The sequence below is a fragment of the Mauremys reevesii genome, linkage group 24 (assembly GCF_016161935.1).
Source record: "Mauremys reevesii isolate NIE-2019 linkage group 24, ASM1616193v1, whole genome shotgun sequence".
Taxonomy (NCBI): Eukaryota; Metazoa; Chordata; order Testudines; family Geoemydidae; genus Mauremys; species Mauremys reevesii.
In genome coordinates, this window is record NC_052646.1 from 14,824,199 (window position 1) to 14,840,104 (window position 15,906).

The 15,906-nt window shown below is 52.2% G+C and overlaps 1 protein-coding gene across 1 annotated transcript in view; it reads left to right on the forward strand.

The window, feature by feature from the left end:
- Nucleotides 1-15,906, forward strand: part of LOC120390016 (CD276 antigen-like) — a 21,232-nt gene continuing 5,326 nt past the window's right edge. Inside the window, exons 1-4 of the mRNA XM_039512220.1 lie at nucleotides 1-45; nucleotides 10,945-11,015; nucleotides 13,908-14,255; nucleotides 14,385-14,669. Of these exons, the coding sequence (XP_039368154.1) occupies nucleotides 10,949-11,015; nucleotides 13,908-14,255; nucleotides 14,385-14,669 (700 nt within the window). The 5' untranslated portion in view covers nucleotides 1-45; nucleotides 10,945-10,948. The remainder of the gene's footprint in view (nucleotides 46-10,944; nucleotides 11,016-13,907; nucleotides 14,256-14,384; nucleotides 14,670-15,906) is intronic.

The window sequence follows — 15,906 nt, forward strand, 5'->3', positions numbered from 1 at the left end:
GTAAGTGGCTCCATGCTGGGGACACGTGTGATTGCGGCTAAGGAGGTACAGTCAGAATCCTTCCTTCCTTGCTTCCTTCTGCTTCTGCTCTGCCCCGACTGCCCCAGGCTGTAACCGCTCCCCTGCTTCCTACCCCGGGGTGAAGTCCAGAGCTGGGGCTTTCCCGGGCTCCCAGGACTGGGGTCACAGCACCCAGGTTGGAGAGGGGCCCAGTGCTGGGCACTAGGGGCTGAGCTGAGGCTCTAAGCAGTGCTGGGGGGGTGGGGGGGTCAGTGGGTTTGGGGGGGGAGTTCAAGCCCCTCTGAGAAGCAGGCGGGGGAGGTTTGGATTTTCATCAGTGAATGTCTGATTTCACCATCCCCGTGTGTGAACTGAGGACAAAATATTTCCGATTCCAGTGATAACCATCAACCTTTACAGAGGGACCAAGTAAGGAAAATGCTGCTTGAGAACTTGCTGCTGGGGTTCCCCTGTCCGGTGTATGAAACACATCGCGGGTGTTAGTGGAGCTAGAGCAAAGGGGCGTTTGTTCCGATCGCTTTAACTCTGAATCGTATGGCTACACTTGCAGCTGTGCAGCGCTGGGAGTTAAAGCTGTCTTCGTACAGCTGAGTGGGGAAAGCGCTGCAGTCTGTCCAAAGGGAGCCCCCCTCCTCTGCTCATTCACAGCAAACAGGGGCTGTGTTTGGTTTTTTGATAAGCGGCTCCAGAGCCCGGAGTTCATAACAAAACAAAGAACAGAACCTTCACTTAAAAGGATTATGGGAAGTTTCCGGAGGTCAGTCACAGCGTACTAAGATTATTCCCCGTTTACACTGGTGCCCCAGCGCTGCAGCACCAGCGCGATTCTCTTTATTCCTCTCGGGGAGGTGGAGTACAAGCAGGGCTGTAGCCACGGAGATACAGCGCTGTATGTGCCTTGCCCGTGTGAACGGGGAGTGAGTTACAGCGCTGTAACTCTCAAGTGTAGCCAAGGCCTCAGCGTCTGCTGTCATGACATGATTCTTGTCGGGCCCCCTCCCCTCAATTTCACACAGCTGTGAGCATCTCCATGGATACAAATCTAAAAAAACTGCTTAAAAATACACCATTATTACTCGTCAAAATTATAAAAACTGCTCCTGCCAAGCCTAGTGAAAAGTAAAACACAAGCAAGCGTGTGTGTGTGTGTGCGCACGTGTAACGCTACATCCACACCGGTGTGCATTTCCCTAGACAATTTCTTTTTATCGTAGCACCTTCCTCTTCTATTCCCCATCAGAACATGCTCCTGGCTGCAGACAGGTCCCCTCTAGCCAGGAAAGGTCACTTCTCTTGTTGAATGAATGAACCAATGATGGTGCTTCCACCTGTATAAACTTCTTACCCTCTGTCACACAGCTCACTCCCACATGGCCAACCATAGTGCAACAGGAGAGTCCTGCCTCAGTTTCCTCTGCTGTTCCCAGGGCTGACTGAGGTGCCCATCCTTTCTACAGCGGCTCAGACCGATGGTCCACTCTGCCCAGAAGAGGACTGTTGTCTCATTCAAGCCTCTTCTGGGCATAATTTACAAATACAATTCCAGGCTTTGGCTGATCCCTTGAAATCAGGCAATTCACAATCCCCAAAGTAAGATGGATGAAAAGGCAGCAGTTCTCCATCCCCGCTCTGGGGACTGTCACACAGGCATTCGACAAGGGTCTTCCCACAGTGCTGCCCTCCCCAGTCACCGGTGAGCCCTACCCCTGTGGAGTGTGGTGTATTTAAAACTGGGATCTATCACTTTAAATTCAATGGCGGTGTTCTTGGCCCTACTGGCAGGCTGGGGGCTCTGTTGGGAAGGGTCTGCTCAGAGTCTGCAGCGAGCCAGCCTAGAACAAGGGGGTGAATTGAGCTCCTGGGGTGGGGGTGCAGCCTGTTTTGTCTGTTGAGAAACAGTCAAATGAAAAAGACCCATTCAATTACAGCACGTAATCGCAGACAGCTAAAAAGGGACAATTTTAAAGTGCTTATATACAAATGCTAGAAATCTAAATAATAGGACAGGTGAATTTGAGTGCCTCTCATTAAATGAGGCTATTGATGTAATAGGCACCACAGAAACTTGGTGGAATGAGGATAATCAATGGGACAGTAATACCAGGGTACAAAATATATTGGAAGGACAGAACAGGTCGTGCTGGTGGGGGAGTGTCACTGTATGTGAAAGAAAGCGTAGAGTGAAATAAAGTAAAAATCTTAAATGAACCAAACTGCACCATAAAATCTCTATGGATAGAAATTCCATGCTTGAATGATAAGGATATAGCAGTAGGGATATACTACCCACCACCTGACCAGGATGGAGACAGTGACTGTGAAATGCTCGGGGAGATTAGAGAGGCTATAAAAATAAAAAATTCAATTATAATGGGGGATTTCAAGTATCCCCATAGTGACTGGGTACATGTCACCTCACGATGGAGTGAAGAGATGAAGTTTCTTGACACCTTAAATGAAGCTTCTTGGAGTAGCTAGTTTGGATCCCACAAGGGTGGTGGCAATTCTTGATTTAGTCCTAAGTGGAGCACAGGATCTGCTCCAAGAGGTGAATAGAGCTGAACTACTTGATAATAATGACAATAACATAATAAAATTCAACATCCAGGTGGGTGGGAGGGGAGGACACAAACCACAGCAGCCCACCATGGTAGCATTTCATTTCAGAAAGTGGAGCTACTCAGAAATGAGGAAGTTAGTTAGAAATTAAAAGGCAAACTGCAGGGAAACGGTTTAAAAACATCATAATACAGGCTCAATTTAAAGGTGTGCCCCAAATAAAAAACATAGTAAGAGGACCAAACAAGTGCCACCGTGGCTAGACAACAAAGTAAAAGAGGGAGTTAGAGGAAAAAAGGCCTTTAAAAAGTGGAAGTTAAATCCTATTGAGGAAAATAGAAAGGAGCATAAACTCTGGCAAGTGAAGTGTAAAAATATCATTAGGAAGGCCAAAAAAGAATTAGGAAGGCCAAAGACTCAAAAAGTAATAGCAAAAAAATTTAGCAGGACGCCTGCTAAACAACCAGTGGAGCCACTGGACCGTCGAGATGATAAGGGAGCACTCAAGGACAGGGGCGGCTCTAGCAATTTCGCCACCCCAAGCACAGCGGCAAGCCGCGGGGGGCGCTCTGCCGGTCGCCGGTCCACCGGAGCCGCCTGCCGCCCTCCCGGCAACCAGCAGAGCACCCCCCGTGGCATGCCGCCCCAAGCACGCACTTGGCGTGCTGGGGCCAGGAGCCGCCCCTGCTCAAGGACGATAAGGCCATTGCGGAGAAACTCAATGAATTCTTTGCATTGGTCTTCATGGCTGAGGATAGGAGGGAAATTCCTAAACCTGAGCCTTTCTTTTTAGGTGACAAATCTGAGGATGTCCCAGATTATCATTAGAAGAGAATTGATAAATTAAACAGTAACAAGTCACCAGGACCAGATGGTATCACCCAAGAGTTCTGAGGGAACACAAATGTGAAATTGCAAAACTACTAACTGCAGTCTGTAACCTATTATTTAAATCAGCTCCTGTACAAGATGACTGGATAATGTGACACCATTTTTTTAAAAGGGCTCCAGAGGTGATCCTGGCAATTACAGGCCGTTAAGCCTGACTTCAGTACTGGACAAATTGGTTGAAACTAACAGAATGATCAAACACATAGATGAACACGATTTATTGGGGCAGAGTCAAAATGGTTTTTCTAAAAAGAAATCATGCCTCACCAATCTACTAGAATTTTTTGAGGGGGGGTCAACAAGCATGTGGACAAGAGTGATCCAGTGGATATAGTGTACTTAGATTTTCAGAAAGCCTTTGACAAGTTCTCTCACCAAAGGCTATTACGCAAAGTAAGCTGTCATGGGATACGAGGGAAGGTCCTCTCATGGACTGGTAACTGGTTAAAAGATAGGAAATGAAGGGTAGGAAAAAATGCTCAGTTTTCAGAATGGAGAGGGGTAAAAAGTGGTGTTCTCCAGAGGTCTGTACTGGATCAGTGCTGTTCAACATAGTAATAAATGATCTGGAAAAAGGGGTAAACAGTGAGGTGGCAAAATTTGCAGATGATACAAAACTACTCAGGATAGTTAAGTCCAAAGCAGAACTACGAAGAGCTACAAAGGGATCTCACAAAACTGGGTAACAGGGCAACAAAATGGCAGATGAAATTCAAAATGGCAGATACAATTAAATGTTGATTAATGCAAAGTCATGCACATTGGAAAACATAATCCCAACTGTACATATAAAATGATGGGGTCTAAATTAGCTGTTACTGCTCAAGAAAGAGATTTTGGCGTTGTGGATAGTTCTCTGAAAATGTCCACTCAATGTGCAACGGCAGCCAAAAAAGCAAACAGAATGGTGGGAATCATAAGGCAGAAAATATCATATTGCCTCTGTAAATCCATAGTACTGCGTGCAGATGTGGTTGCCCATCTCAAAAAAGATCTACTGGAATTGGAAAAGGTTCAGAGAAGGGCAACAAAAATGATTAGGGGTATGGAACAACTTCCATATGAGGAGATTAAAAAGACTGGGACTTTTCAGCTTGGAAAAGACAACCAAGGAGGGATATGATAGAGGTCTATAAGATCATGACTGGTGTGGAGAAAGTAAATCAGGAGGTGTTATTTACTCCTTCCCATAACACAAAAACTAGGGGGCATTAAATGAAATTAATAGGGAGCAGATTTATAATAAAGGGAAGGATTTCTTCCCACAACACACAGTCAACCTATGGAACCCATTGCCAGGGGATGTGCTGAAGGCCAAGACTATAATATGGTTTAAAAAAGAACTAGATAAGTCCATTAGCCAGGCTGGGCAGGGATGGTTCCCTAGCCTCTGTTTGCCAGAAGCTGGGAATGGGCGACAGGACGGATTCCTCAGTAATTGGTCTGTTCTGTTCCTTCCCTCTGGGGCATCTGGTATTGGCCACTGTCGGAAGACAGGATACTGGGCTAGATGGACCCTTTGGTCTGATCCAGTCTGGCCGTTCTTATGTTCTCTCTCCTTGGCTTTGGTTCTTGCATGTTAAAGTTCTGGAGTCTAAGAATTAAACACTGGGATGTTGCAGTCTCCCAGTGAGATCTGACCGGTCTGTGCGTATGCCAGGAATGTAACACTGAGCTCCTGGGGTTTGGCCTGCCCCTGGGCTGAGCCGATTCTTCCCCTTTACCTAGGGCCCCGGCCTGAGTCTTTCCCCGGCGGGGTTCCCTGCCTCTGGCCAGCCCCATCCCATCAACTCTCGCCACTTCGTTCTCTGCCTCTGCTCTTCTCCAAGCAGCTCCCAATTCCTGCCCTTTCTGCAGCCTCATGTGACACCCCCAGGAATGCCCTGGTCCTGCTTCCCATTCCTCGTCCTTCCCAGCTGCTGCCTGGCTCTTGGCAGAGCCCAGGGGCCCGCTCTCAGGCCCCACTGGAGGCAGCTAATGAGTCACAGGGGATCTGGACCCATTCCCCCTTAGTGGGGGCCCCCTGTGACATCCTCCCTCGTGGGAGGCGCTCCCTGTAAAAATCCGCAAGCCTACCTGTACAGGTGTCCACTCACCACAGCAGCGCTTCCTTGCGGCTGGGTCTGGGAACTGGCTTTTGGCCGGCCTCCCTTGTCCATCGATTGCTTGTGCAAGGGCTCCTCTCTCTTCATCACTTTGCCAGCGGCCAGACGGGGAACCCAGGCCCTCCCTCTACACTGCTAGAAGCCCAGGGACCCTGTACCCAGCAGCCAAGGTCAGCACATTTACACCCCTTGCTGCTGTTTCCCTGGGCTACTTCCTACCTACCTAGCAGGCTCTCTTGGGCTTTCTTCTCCATAACGTCTCTGGGCTGACTCTTCTTTCAGGGCTCGGATCCCAGGGCTCATTCTCCCTGGGTTCCCTCCACACGACCTCTCTGCTCCCAGAGCATGGCTGCCCTGCAGCCCTCCTGTTTTTTGATGCAGCAGCCTAATCCCACAAGCTATGACCACCCCTTTCTTCATTCATTTTAGCCAGGAGCTTGGGCGGGGGGGCACGGGGGGGGGTTATATCCTTTCACTCAGCCTAGTAATTTCCCTGACTTTCTTGCCAGTCCTTTTAAGAAAAACCTTCAGCTCTCCGGTGTGACACTCAAGGTAGTATCCTGGCGGGCGGGTTTGAGGGCTCAGTGGTCCCACAGTCCAGGTTGCACCCCAGGAACCCTGTCACACTTGGCCAACTCAATTTTTCACAAAGCCACTTTCTTTCCATCGAATAGGGCCCCCCAATGCCATAGAACGAGATCAGCTGTTTCTTTGGTTCCAGGCACATTACTCAGCCTGTTTTTCTGTCGTTTTCATAAGTTTAGCTTCTCATTTAAGGCACAATGGCCTGTTGATGCCCTAAAAATGGCAACTTCACTTTTTCTGTCAAGACTGCGGTGTGCAGCATTGTCTGCCATTTTTCCTGTGCACCCATCGTAGATCCTGTGGGGCACATTTTCAGGCCTTTCTCCATGACGCTGAGGGCTACAAACTTCCTTTGATTTTTAAACCAAAGCCGAGATTCTCCCATACTCACTTGTTTCTAGGAGCTGGGACTCTGCATAAAACGTCACATATCATCAGAGTTAGTGCTCTGGTGTGCAGGCCATCTGAGGATCAGCTCCTCCCCCGCCCCAGCACCTCCCATCTGCCTGTGATCAGCTGTTTAGCGGTATGCAGAGGGTGCTGGGGGGAGGGGGAGGACGGGGCAAGCTCTGGGGAGGGCCAGATTGGGAAGAGGCGGGCTCTGGGGCAGAGCAGGGGTCGCGCCCCCCCCCCCCCCCCGGGAAATCAGAAAGTCGATGCCTCAGTTAAAGAGACACTCGGTCCAGCTCTGGCAGACTGAGCTTTGCGCTCAGGACTGGGAGGTTAACAGAGAACTGAGTTGTCAGAAGCAGGGTGGCTTTGGGGGTGGAGCACATGACTCAAAGGGTTGCCAGCTAATATTGTATCAATAGCCCAAAGTTACTAGCCCAATCTATTTATGGAACCAGGGTGTTTTTTAGCAACACTTTGGTCTATTTAACGACACCCAGGCTGTTTTGGTTGCCAGTGCTCGTCTCTTTCTTGTTTCCGACAAGTAATATAGGACGGACTAGGAACTGTGCTACAGAGAAAGGAGAGGTGAGTGTAATTGTATGAATTAAGCGGCAAAGCCCAAGGAGATGGTGGAGAGCAGGGCTGGCTCTATGCACCAGCGTTCCAAACGGCACTTTTCAAGGGGTGACATTCCTCTGAGCTCAAGGATGGAGGACTGGGTGCATAGCAGGCCTGGATCCCCTCCACTTGCCACTGGGGAAGTGGATGGACAGTTGGCCATACTACACCCTGAAAGGGGGTGGAACAGGGTGACACAGCCAGAGGGCCGTGACATGAAGAGGACACCACGGTCCCTGGAGTGATGCGGGTCTGGGAGCAGACGTGATGGTGGGTGAAGCACCATTGGGAGAGGGTGCACTGACCTGCGGAGCTAATCCCCAAGATGAATCATAGATTATTAGGGTTGGAAGGGACCTCAAGAGATCATCTAGTCCAACCCCCTGCTCAAAGCAGGACCAATCCCCAAATGGCCCCCTCAAGGATTGAACTTACAACCCCGGGTTTAGCAGGCCAATGCTCAAACCACTGAGCTATCCCTCCCCCCAGCAGGAGGTGCCAGTGGTGAGTCACACCCTGTCACAGACCCTTTGTCCTTTTCTTTCCTTAGTCCATAGTTCTTGCATTTCCTTCACAAGTGCCCTCATGAGCACTTAAGACAGGGGTGGGCAAACTTTTTGGCCTGAGGGCTGTGCCTGGCCCCTGCCCCCTATCTGCGCTCTCTCACTTCCCGCCCCCTGACTGCCCCCCTCAGAACTCCCAACCTATCCAACCCCCCTGCTCCTCATCCCCTGACCGCCCCCTCCTGGGACCCCCCACCCCTAACTGCCCCCCGGGATCCCACCCCCTTATCGAACCCTCCCTATCCCCTGACTTCCCTCCCAACCCCTAGCCACATCCCCGTCCCCTGACAGGCCCCCGATAGGCCCCCTGGGACTCCCACTCCCAACCCTCCCTGTTCCCCATCCCCTCACCACCCCCCAGAACCTCCGCCCCATCCAACCTCCCTCTCCTCCCTGACTGCCCCCCAGGACCTCCTGTTCCCTTACCCAATCCCCCCCAGCTCCGTGCCGCCTTACCAGCAGCAGGAGCTCACAGCCGTGACACCCGGCCAGAGCCAGCTGCGCTTCCCATGCTGCCCAGTGGGAGCGACGTGCCAGAGCTCGGCCCACACGGCGGAGTAGCTGCGGAGGAGGGGCCGGGGACTAGGCTCCCTGGCCAGAGGTGCAGAGGCCAGATGTGGCCCACGGGCCATAGTTTGCCCACATCTGATTTAAGAATATCTTAATATCCCCCTCCTTTGTTTTTTTAGAGCACGTTTTGCTGCTTTGTCACTTCCAGCTATTCAGGGATGCGGGAACGTTATTTCACTTATGTCATTTCTGCTTTCCAGAGTCCCTGTTTCGTTTGTCCTTCTGCCTGACAAGGAATCAGAGCAAATTACAGCTGTAGCCAGCTGCACATTTCTAATCCAGGTTATGCCAACATTATCCCCAGTAGTGCAGCCGCCAGGATGGTCACATGAGTCAATTGCCTTTTAGATTTCTGGACACCAAGGCTAGGAACACAGACGACTGTTCCCGCTCTACCCGTCCTGTTATCTCTGCATCCATCTCTTCAGACGTCAGCCCCTTTCTGCTACAAACTTCCTTTCTTTATACCACCAGCCTGCTCCAGCCCAGCTGGGCTTCAGGATGAATTAAGACAGGGTCTCTTTCCAGGGGCAGCCAGGTGACATAATTAGCCTCCCAGGCCCACATTAACCACTCCAGGGCCTGTGTGGAGCACTCACCCCATCACACCCCCTCATTCTCTTCCTGGAGATCCCCCCGCAGACCTCCCTTTTGCTGTGATACCTGCGGTTTGGCTGCCAGTGCACTGAGCCTGCTGCCGATCACGCTGCCCAATAGTGTCTCCTTATCTGCTATCTCTTGTCTTAGACGTAGGTTGTCAGCTCAGAGTCAGGACGGTCGTTTTGTTCAGTGGGATCCTGGTCCATGACTTCAGCTCCTGAGCACTACTGTAATACACCTAATAGATAATAATTATTATAATGAATAATAATGTAAGCAGAGTCAGAATGAGTTCTACCCCAACATTTGGTGGTGAGCTGTGGAAAAGGACTTCAGGGGCTGATCTTGGTTGCATGCACACTCCAAAATGGTCACTCTGGCTGCTGTGGGACCGTCAGTCTCTTTGTTTTCAGGGCAGGAGTAATAAAGTGTTGTTATCCTGGTTATGTGAATCAAGGACAGTAGAACTGTACTTGGCATTTTATGACAGAGGGACTCACCCTCAACTAAGTAGCTCTCGGTAGGCAAGGGACATGGGTTCCAAGAGCTAGTGAATGGGGAGAGGTATTATGAGTAGTGTTGGTTGGCCATGAAGGTTCTAAATATCACTTTGATCTTTCTTTTCTCAACTGTATAATAGCGGAGCTAATTTTGACTCTCTGTTAGGAGTCTTATTATATGTTGCAGAGCTCAAATCACTGATTATGAGGTGTAAGCATTAGATTTACTTTGGGTGAGTGGTTCTGAGTGCACCAACATTAGGCCCCCCTGCTAACAGCTGAAATCACTAAAGAGCTGACCTTACTAAGAGCTGAAATCACTGAGAGCTGTGTTAAGTGGTGGTGGGGGGGGGCTTGAGACACATTCGTGAGCAGCTAGCAGGACGGCTAGCGGAGAGGCAAGGCTAGCAGGACGGCTGGTGGTGAAGACTGCAGCAGGACCCCGTGGAGAGGCGTGGCAATTGGCTGCTGCCCCCATAAAACTGTAAACTGCCCCCATACCTCCCCCTACTTCTACCCAGGCTAGGAGGTAAACTCTGCAGATGAACTTCTGAACTCTGAGGCTGCACTGACCAAGGACAAACTGTGGGTGGGGGTGACTGTTGGGTTGCTGGACTTGAGACCCTGAGGGGAAAAGGACAATGCCAAACTTTCTTGGGGGTGGGTCTTTCGCTCATGGTTTGTGTTATGAATCCTGTTTGTGGTGTTTCCCCAACATGCCGCATTGTTATTAAAAGGCTTTGTCTATACTCAGACTCTGTGCTTGCGAGAGGGGAAGTATTGCCTCCAGAGGTGCCTGTGGGGGGGTGGGGGGTATGTAATTGTCCCAGGTCACTGTTTGGGGGCTCGAGCCGGTTTTGCATTGTGTTACTGAAATGGAACCCCTGGATACTGCACCCGGCCCTTGTTGCTGCCAACTCTGTCGGGCAGAAGGGTTACAATAATATGCACTCTGCTGTCATGGACACATTGCTGCTGCTCCACCTCAGACAATGAGCCCCAGCAGCCTGAATCGTATCTCTGCACATGCAGTTTTGTTAACAAAGCTTCAGTGCTCTGGTCAGATCCCAGAGGGGGTCAATTGGCCGTAGCTCCAATGGAGTCAATGGAGCCAGATCCCAGCTGGGGTCAATGGGCCGTAGCTCCATTGGGGTCAATGGGGCCAGATCCTAGCTGGGGTCAATTGGCCGTAGCTCCATTGGGGTCAGTGGGGCCAGACCCAGCTGGGGTCAATGGGCCGTAGCTCCATTGGGGGTCAATGGGGAGCTTCCAATCTGAAAGTCAGGAAACAGGTTTCACAGCTTTTAATCTGGCCAGACAACAAGGGGACCCCCAAGGGACATGAATCCTACTGCAGGGCTCACCCCAGGCACAGCAGAGCACCCCACCCACCAGGGAAATCGGGGGGAGATGCGGGAGCCCATCTTCCACCCGCAGATGTTGGGAGTCCTCGGAACGGTTAGGCCAGCTGGTGTCGGTGCACTGGCTAGTTTCATTCATGCCCGGGTCTCGCCCATGAGTCTGGTGTCTGTCTTGCAGATGAATGTCGGTTCGCTCCTCTCCCCAGTCCATGCTGCTTCCCTTCTTGATTCTCCACTTTGCCGTGGCGGGTGAGTGATGTCGGGGCCCCAGTAATGGGGGGGAAGAGTGGGAGTGTTTATACAGAGAGAGATTGTGGAGCTTGGGGAATGGGATGCTCTAGGGGCAGGGACTGGTTCTTGCTGTGTGTCTATGCAGCACCTGGCGCGACGGGGCCCTGATCTCAGCTGGGGCAGGGACTCTCACTCACTGTGTCTGTGCAGTCCCTGGTACGATGGGGCCCTGATGTCACTTGGACTCAAGTTGCTCCTGTGACATAAATAATAAATTACATCCATAATCCTACATTGTTACGTTTGCAAAGTCGCACTCAAGAGGTATGAAATGCCAGCGTTATAGTCACCCCGTGCAGCCGTATCTCTGCCCCTTTGTGCATCTGAATCATGACACAGCCTTTAATGGCAGGAGAAAGCACTGCCACTGGCCCCCTGCCTCATTCCATGCACACGGTGACATGCTCACTTAATGGGCAGCTATTCAATACTTGGTTTAATCTTCCCTGGGCCAGGTGTGGCCCCAGGCGTGTTCCACTGCTGGCTAGTCAAACCCTGCTCTGGAGACAGGATTGTTTACTTCCTCGTGGGCTTTTCTGTGGCATTTCCTCACTGTAGCATCTCATTCCTTCGTTCACTGCATCTTCCCAACACCCCAGCAAGGTGCAGGGGGGGTGGTGGTGGTGGTGTTATCCGCATTATACGGCTGAGGCCCTGGGAGATCAAGGTGCACCACTTTGCGGGCCCTCATGTGAGACGCCTGGGAGCTGAGTTTGCAGAGTACTTAACATTGCCATTTTGGCCTGAGTGTCTCGCCAAGCTCCAGGGCCTGGCAGGGTCGTTCCTGTCAAGGGGAAGTGATAGTGTGAGTGAGCTTTGTTCTCAGTGGACTCTCATTCCTTCCCAGGTTGTGTCCCCCCCCCCCCCCGCCCTGTTTCCCAGAGCACAGAAGGAACAAACAGCAGGAGGCTGTTCCCTGGCTCCGAAATCCCCACACCTGCCCCTCCAGTGAGCCCTGTGCTCACACAGCTCTGTCTCTCTGCTTCCTCCCACGGTCCTGCTGGCAACTCCTGGCTTCTTGCCTGCCATGCACATGGCCATGCACCCAATCTCCTCACCCCTGTGCAGTGATGAGCTGCCAAAATCTTAACAACCGGTTCCCTATAAAAAGTTCTGATTTAAGGGGGGGAGCGAGGGAGGGGCCAGGGGAGAGATCCTCGTGGGGCCGGGGGCCCCTGCAGGGCCTGGGACAATTGCCCCACTTGCCCCTTCCCCTCCCCTCTGGCCAGTCCTGGAGCTTGCAGCAGCCCCCTCTCCCCCCCACACACACCTTGCTGGCCCATTCAAAAAGTGGCAGCAGGACGACTACAGAGCTCAGCTGAGCTGTCCAGCTGGTGCCGGTGGCTGGCCACGCTGCAGCTGGGGGGAAGCGGGGGAAGGGACAGGGGATCCTCAGCCTCCCCAGCTGGGAATCCTGGGAGCAACAGGATGGTCCGGCCCACGGACCAGAGTTCTTTGCCCACCCCCTGGCCCTTTAACAACCGGTTCTCCATGGAGGTCTAATTTTAACAACCGGTTCTTGAGAACCTGTGGGAACCTGCTCCAGCTCACCACTGCCCCTGTGTTTGCACCTAGGGAAACGTCTCAGCCCACACCACTTCGCTCTGAGCCTCCAAGGGCCTTGTGCAGTAACGTCCTTTGCATGCAACTCTCTCTGCATGAAATACTCCTGGAGGAATTCTGCGCCACTGTGCACACGCAGAATTCATGTCTGGCGCAGAATATTTTTTTCATCCAGAAAATACTGGTACATTCTGCTTGAGAAGTGCTGCAGTTCCACCTTTCACCCACCAGAAGCCACTGTGGTGCCAGAACAGCCGGCAGCATGAACGCAGATGGCTGCTCTGGTGCCACAGCAGCTTCTGGTGGGCAAAAGGCAGAACTGCAGCACTTCTCAAGCAGAAGATACTTTGTGTGTGTGTGTGTGGGGGGGGATTCTGTTCATGTGCAGAATTCTCCCAGGAGTAACCATAACAGGGTTTGATTGCTCCCTCAATAGAGCCTGAAGTAGGGAGCTTGGGGCAGCCACTGGCTTTAACCAGTGATTATCTTTGGATCAAATACTCCACTGAGAGCAGCTGTCAGCACGTTCCACATAACAATATGTTCAAAGTACAGGTCCTGTTGACTTCAATTGTCGCTGTGAGCTCTCAGACCTTCTACAGATCAGGCCCCAGGCTCTCAAGCCAGGCACACAGAAAATCAGGAACATGCAGTTACTGTCCAGCTGTGAAAAGTTTGCTATAAGTGACATGCCCAGCATCACAGAGGAAATCAGTGGCAGAGGAGAGCGACACCAGCCTGCGGAGAGACCCCAGCAGGCTCTGTGATGTGAGCAGACGAATCCTCCTGCCCAGGACAGGGAGCAACAACTCCACCTGTGGCCCAGCATGTGATTAAAGATTATCTAATAAAAGGACAGAGTTAAGGTTACACAGGCAACCTTAATACAGGCATTTCCTAAATTCTGAGTGCTGAACTTTGCATCTGTAACATCTTTGAACGTAGCTGTTTTGTGTGTAATAATAGTCACTGGTGAAAAAAGCTCAAGGAGGTTTGGAAGGGGTCTAGTGCTTCAGCTTCACGGCATCTCACCAGCTACTCACAGATTGGGGTCAGAAAGGAAATTCCTCCTCTGAGCAAGTAATAAATTGTCCACTGCAGGGTCTTATGCCTTCCTCTGAAGCATGGGGATGGGATGCCAGTCTATATGGCCCGTGGGTCTTCACCAATCCAGCTTTCTCATAATGCAGCGCCCCCTGCTGGAAGAGGCTAGGATTGGAGTAGCTTGTATTCCTCATACACACACACAAGGAACCCACTGACTCCTGTGCTTTTTGCTCTGCACAGCAACCTCGGCACCAGACGTTGTAGCTCAGTTTGAGGGGGACGTCACTCTGAGCTGCCTCTTCCCATCCCAGCCCGGGATGAACCTCCAGCGTCTGACCCTCACCTGGCAGAAGGAGCGGGCAGGGGCAGAGGCCCTAGTGCTTCATAGTTACTATTACGGGAAGGAGCAGCTGGAGAGACAAGACCAGATTTATAGGAACCGGACCCAGCTGGATCCAGAGGGGCTGGCCCGGGGGAATGCGTCCCTGACACTGAGGGGTGTCCGCACCCAGGACGAGGGCATCTATCTCTGCCACGTCACCTCGGAGCAGGGCAAGATTTCAGTGAGGAGGCAGGTTGCAGTGATGGGTAAGCAGACACCTCCTGGAGAGTGTGAGGCGCCAACCTGGCCCCATTGAAATCAGTGGCCAAACTGCCTGCGATTTCTCTGGGCCCTGGCAGCCAGCACCGCAGACCTTCCATTGCTTTGTGTTCCAGCCCCGTACTCGGAGGTCCGACTGGAGGTTAGCGTGAGCAGCCAGGTGACCCTGACCTGCCGTGCGGAGGGCGGGTACCCCGAGGCCTGCGTGCTGTGGCTGGACGGAGCCGGGAACAACGTGACGGCGGAGAGCGACAGCAGCCTGCAGAGAGACCCCAGCGGGCTCTGTGATGTGAGCAGCCGAATCCTCCTGCCCAGGACAGGGTGTGGCAACTACACCTGCCTCCTGGAGAGCCCCGGACAGCCCCACGTCGTCCGACACCTGAGTGTCTCCTGCAGCCCAGGTACCCGGGCTGGAGAGGGCCCCAGCGCACGCGCTGGCAGCCGACTTAGAGGCTCGCTCAGACCTGCCGACCGCCCGGCCTGTGCTTGTCGCGTGTGGCTTTTTGGCCCCTCCTCCAGGGGATCCTCTCTCCCCTGTGCTCTGTGGTGTCATGGAAAAAGTCACCCACGTATCAATTTTGGTTCAGAGACTCAAGCCTGAGGCTCGTTTATTGAACACACACCAACGCGTTGGGGCTGGCAGCCATTAGGAACTGCCCCCCTGAAGCAGAGTATACCAGAAGCTTTTAAAGTTTAAAACCGCAAACAAATTACACATCGTTAAGTAACGATGGAACATATTAGGAATTAAATTGCACACACTTGAGTAGCAGTAACCTTATTAGGAAAAAGGGAGTCAGGGTCTTTTGGTACTTTTCATTATTCTTTTGCAACTTTGCCCCGGATGGGGGCAATTTGAGTTAAGGGCTTTTTGGTGGTTTCCAACGGTGTTACAATTTTGCCTTTTATGGGGTGCTTGTTACACAATTGCCCCTTACAGGGTACAGTTCCTCAATGGGGGTAGTCATACAAATGGGGTAGGGGGAGGCCTGGTTACACAAATGGGGTAGGGGGAGGCCTGGTTACACAAATGGGGTAGGGGGATTTTAGGTGATTGCTTTACACAAGTCGTTACTATATTTCACAAGCAGTAGGCACATATTGCAAATTATTCTTGTTGCTGGGGCTTTTTCACCCTCCTCCTCTTTAGCCTCCCTTCCTTCCCTGTGTCTCGACCTGTGGCCGCCACTGTCAGGGAGCACAACACTTAGCTTGGTTCAGCTTGTGGCCTGTTAGCCGCAGGGCGGGCCGAGGCCAAGCAGAAAAGCTGCTTAATTTTCCCCCACAGTGGCGAAATCCCCATCTGATTGGTCGCCTTCCTCACTCCTCCCTCCTCTTGGGGGGGAAGGGCAGCCAATCGGAGCTGCCTGATCCCTCCACATATTCTTAGGCCAGAAGGGATCCTGTGAGCACCTAGTGCGACCTCTGCAGTCCCCCAGCAGGAGCAGCGCCAGGGTTTCTGGCGCCCTAGGCAGAATTTGGGGGGGCGGCATTTTGTGCGCTCCCCACGGGGCGCGCGGGAGCTTCCAGTTCCGCTCCCATCGCGCCCCCAAAGAAGGACCCTCCGCCAAAATGCTGCAGGCGACAGCGGCAGTCATTGAGCTGCTCAATTGCCTGCCGCTATTTTCCGCAGCACGT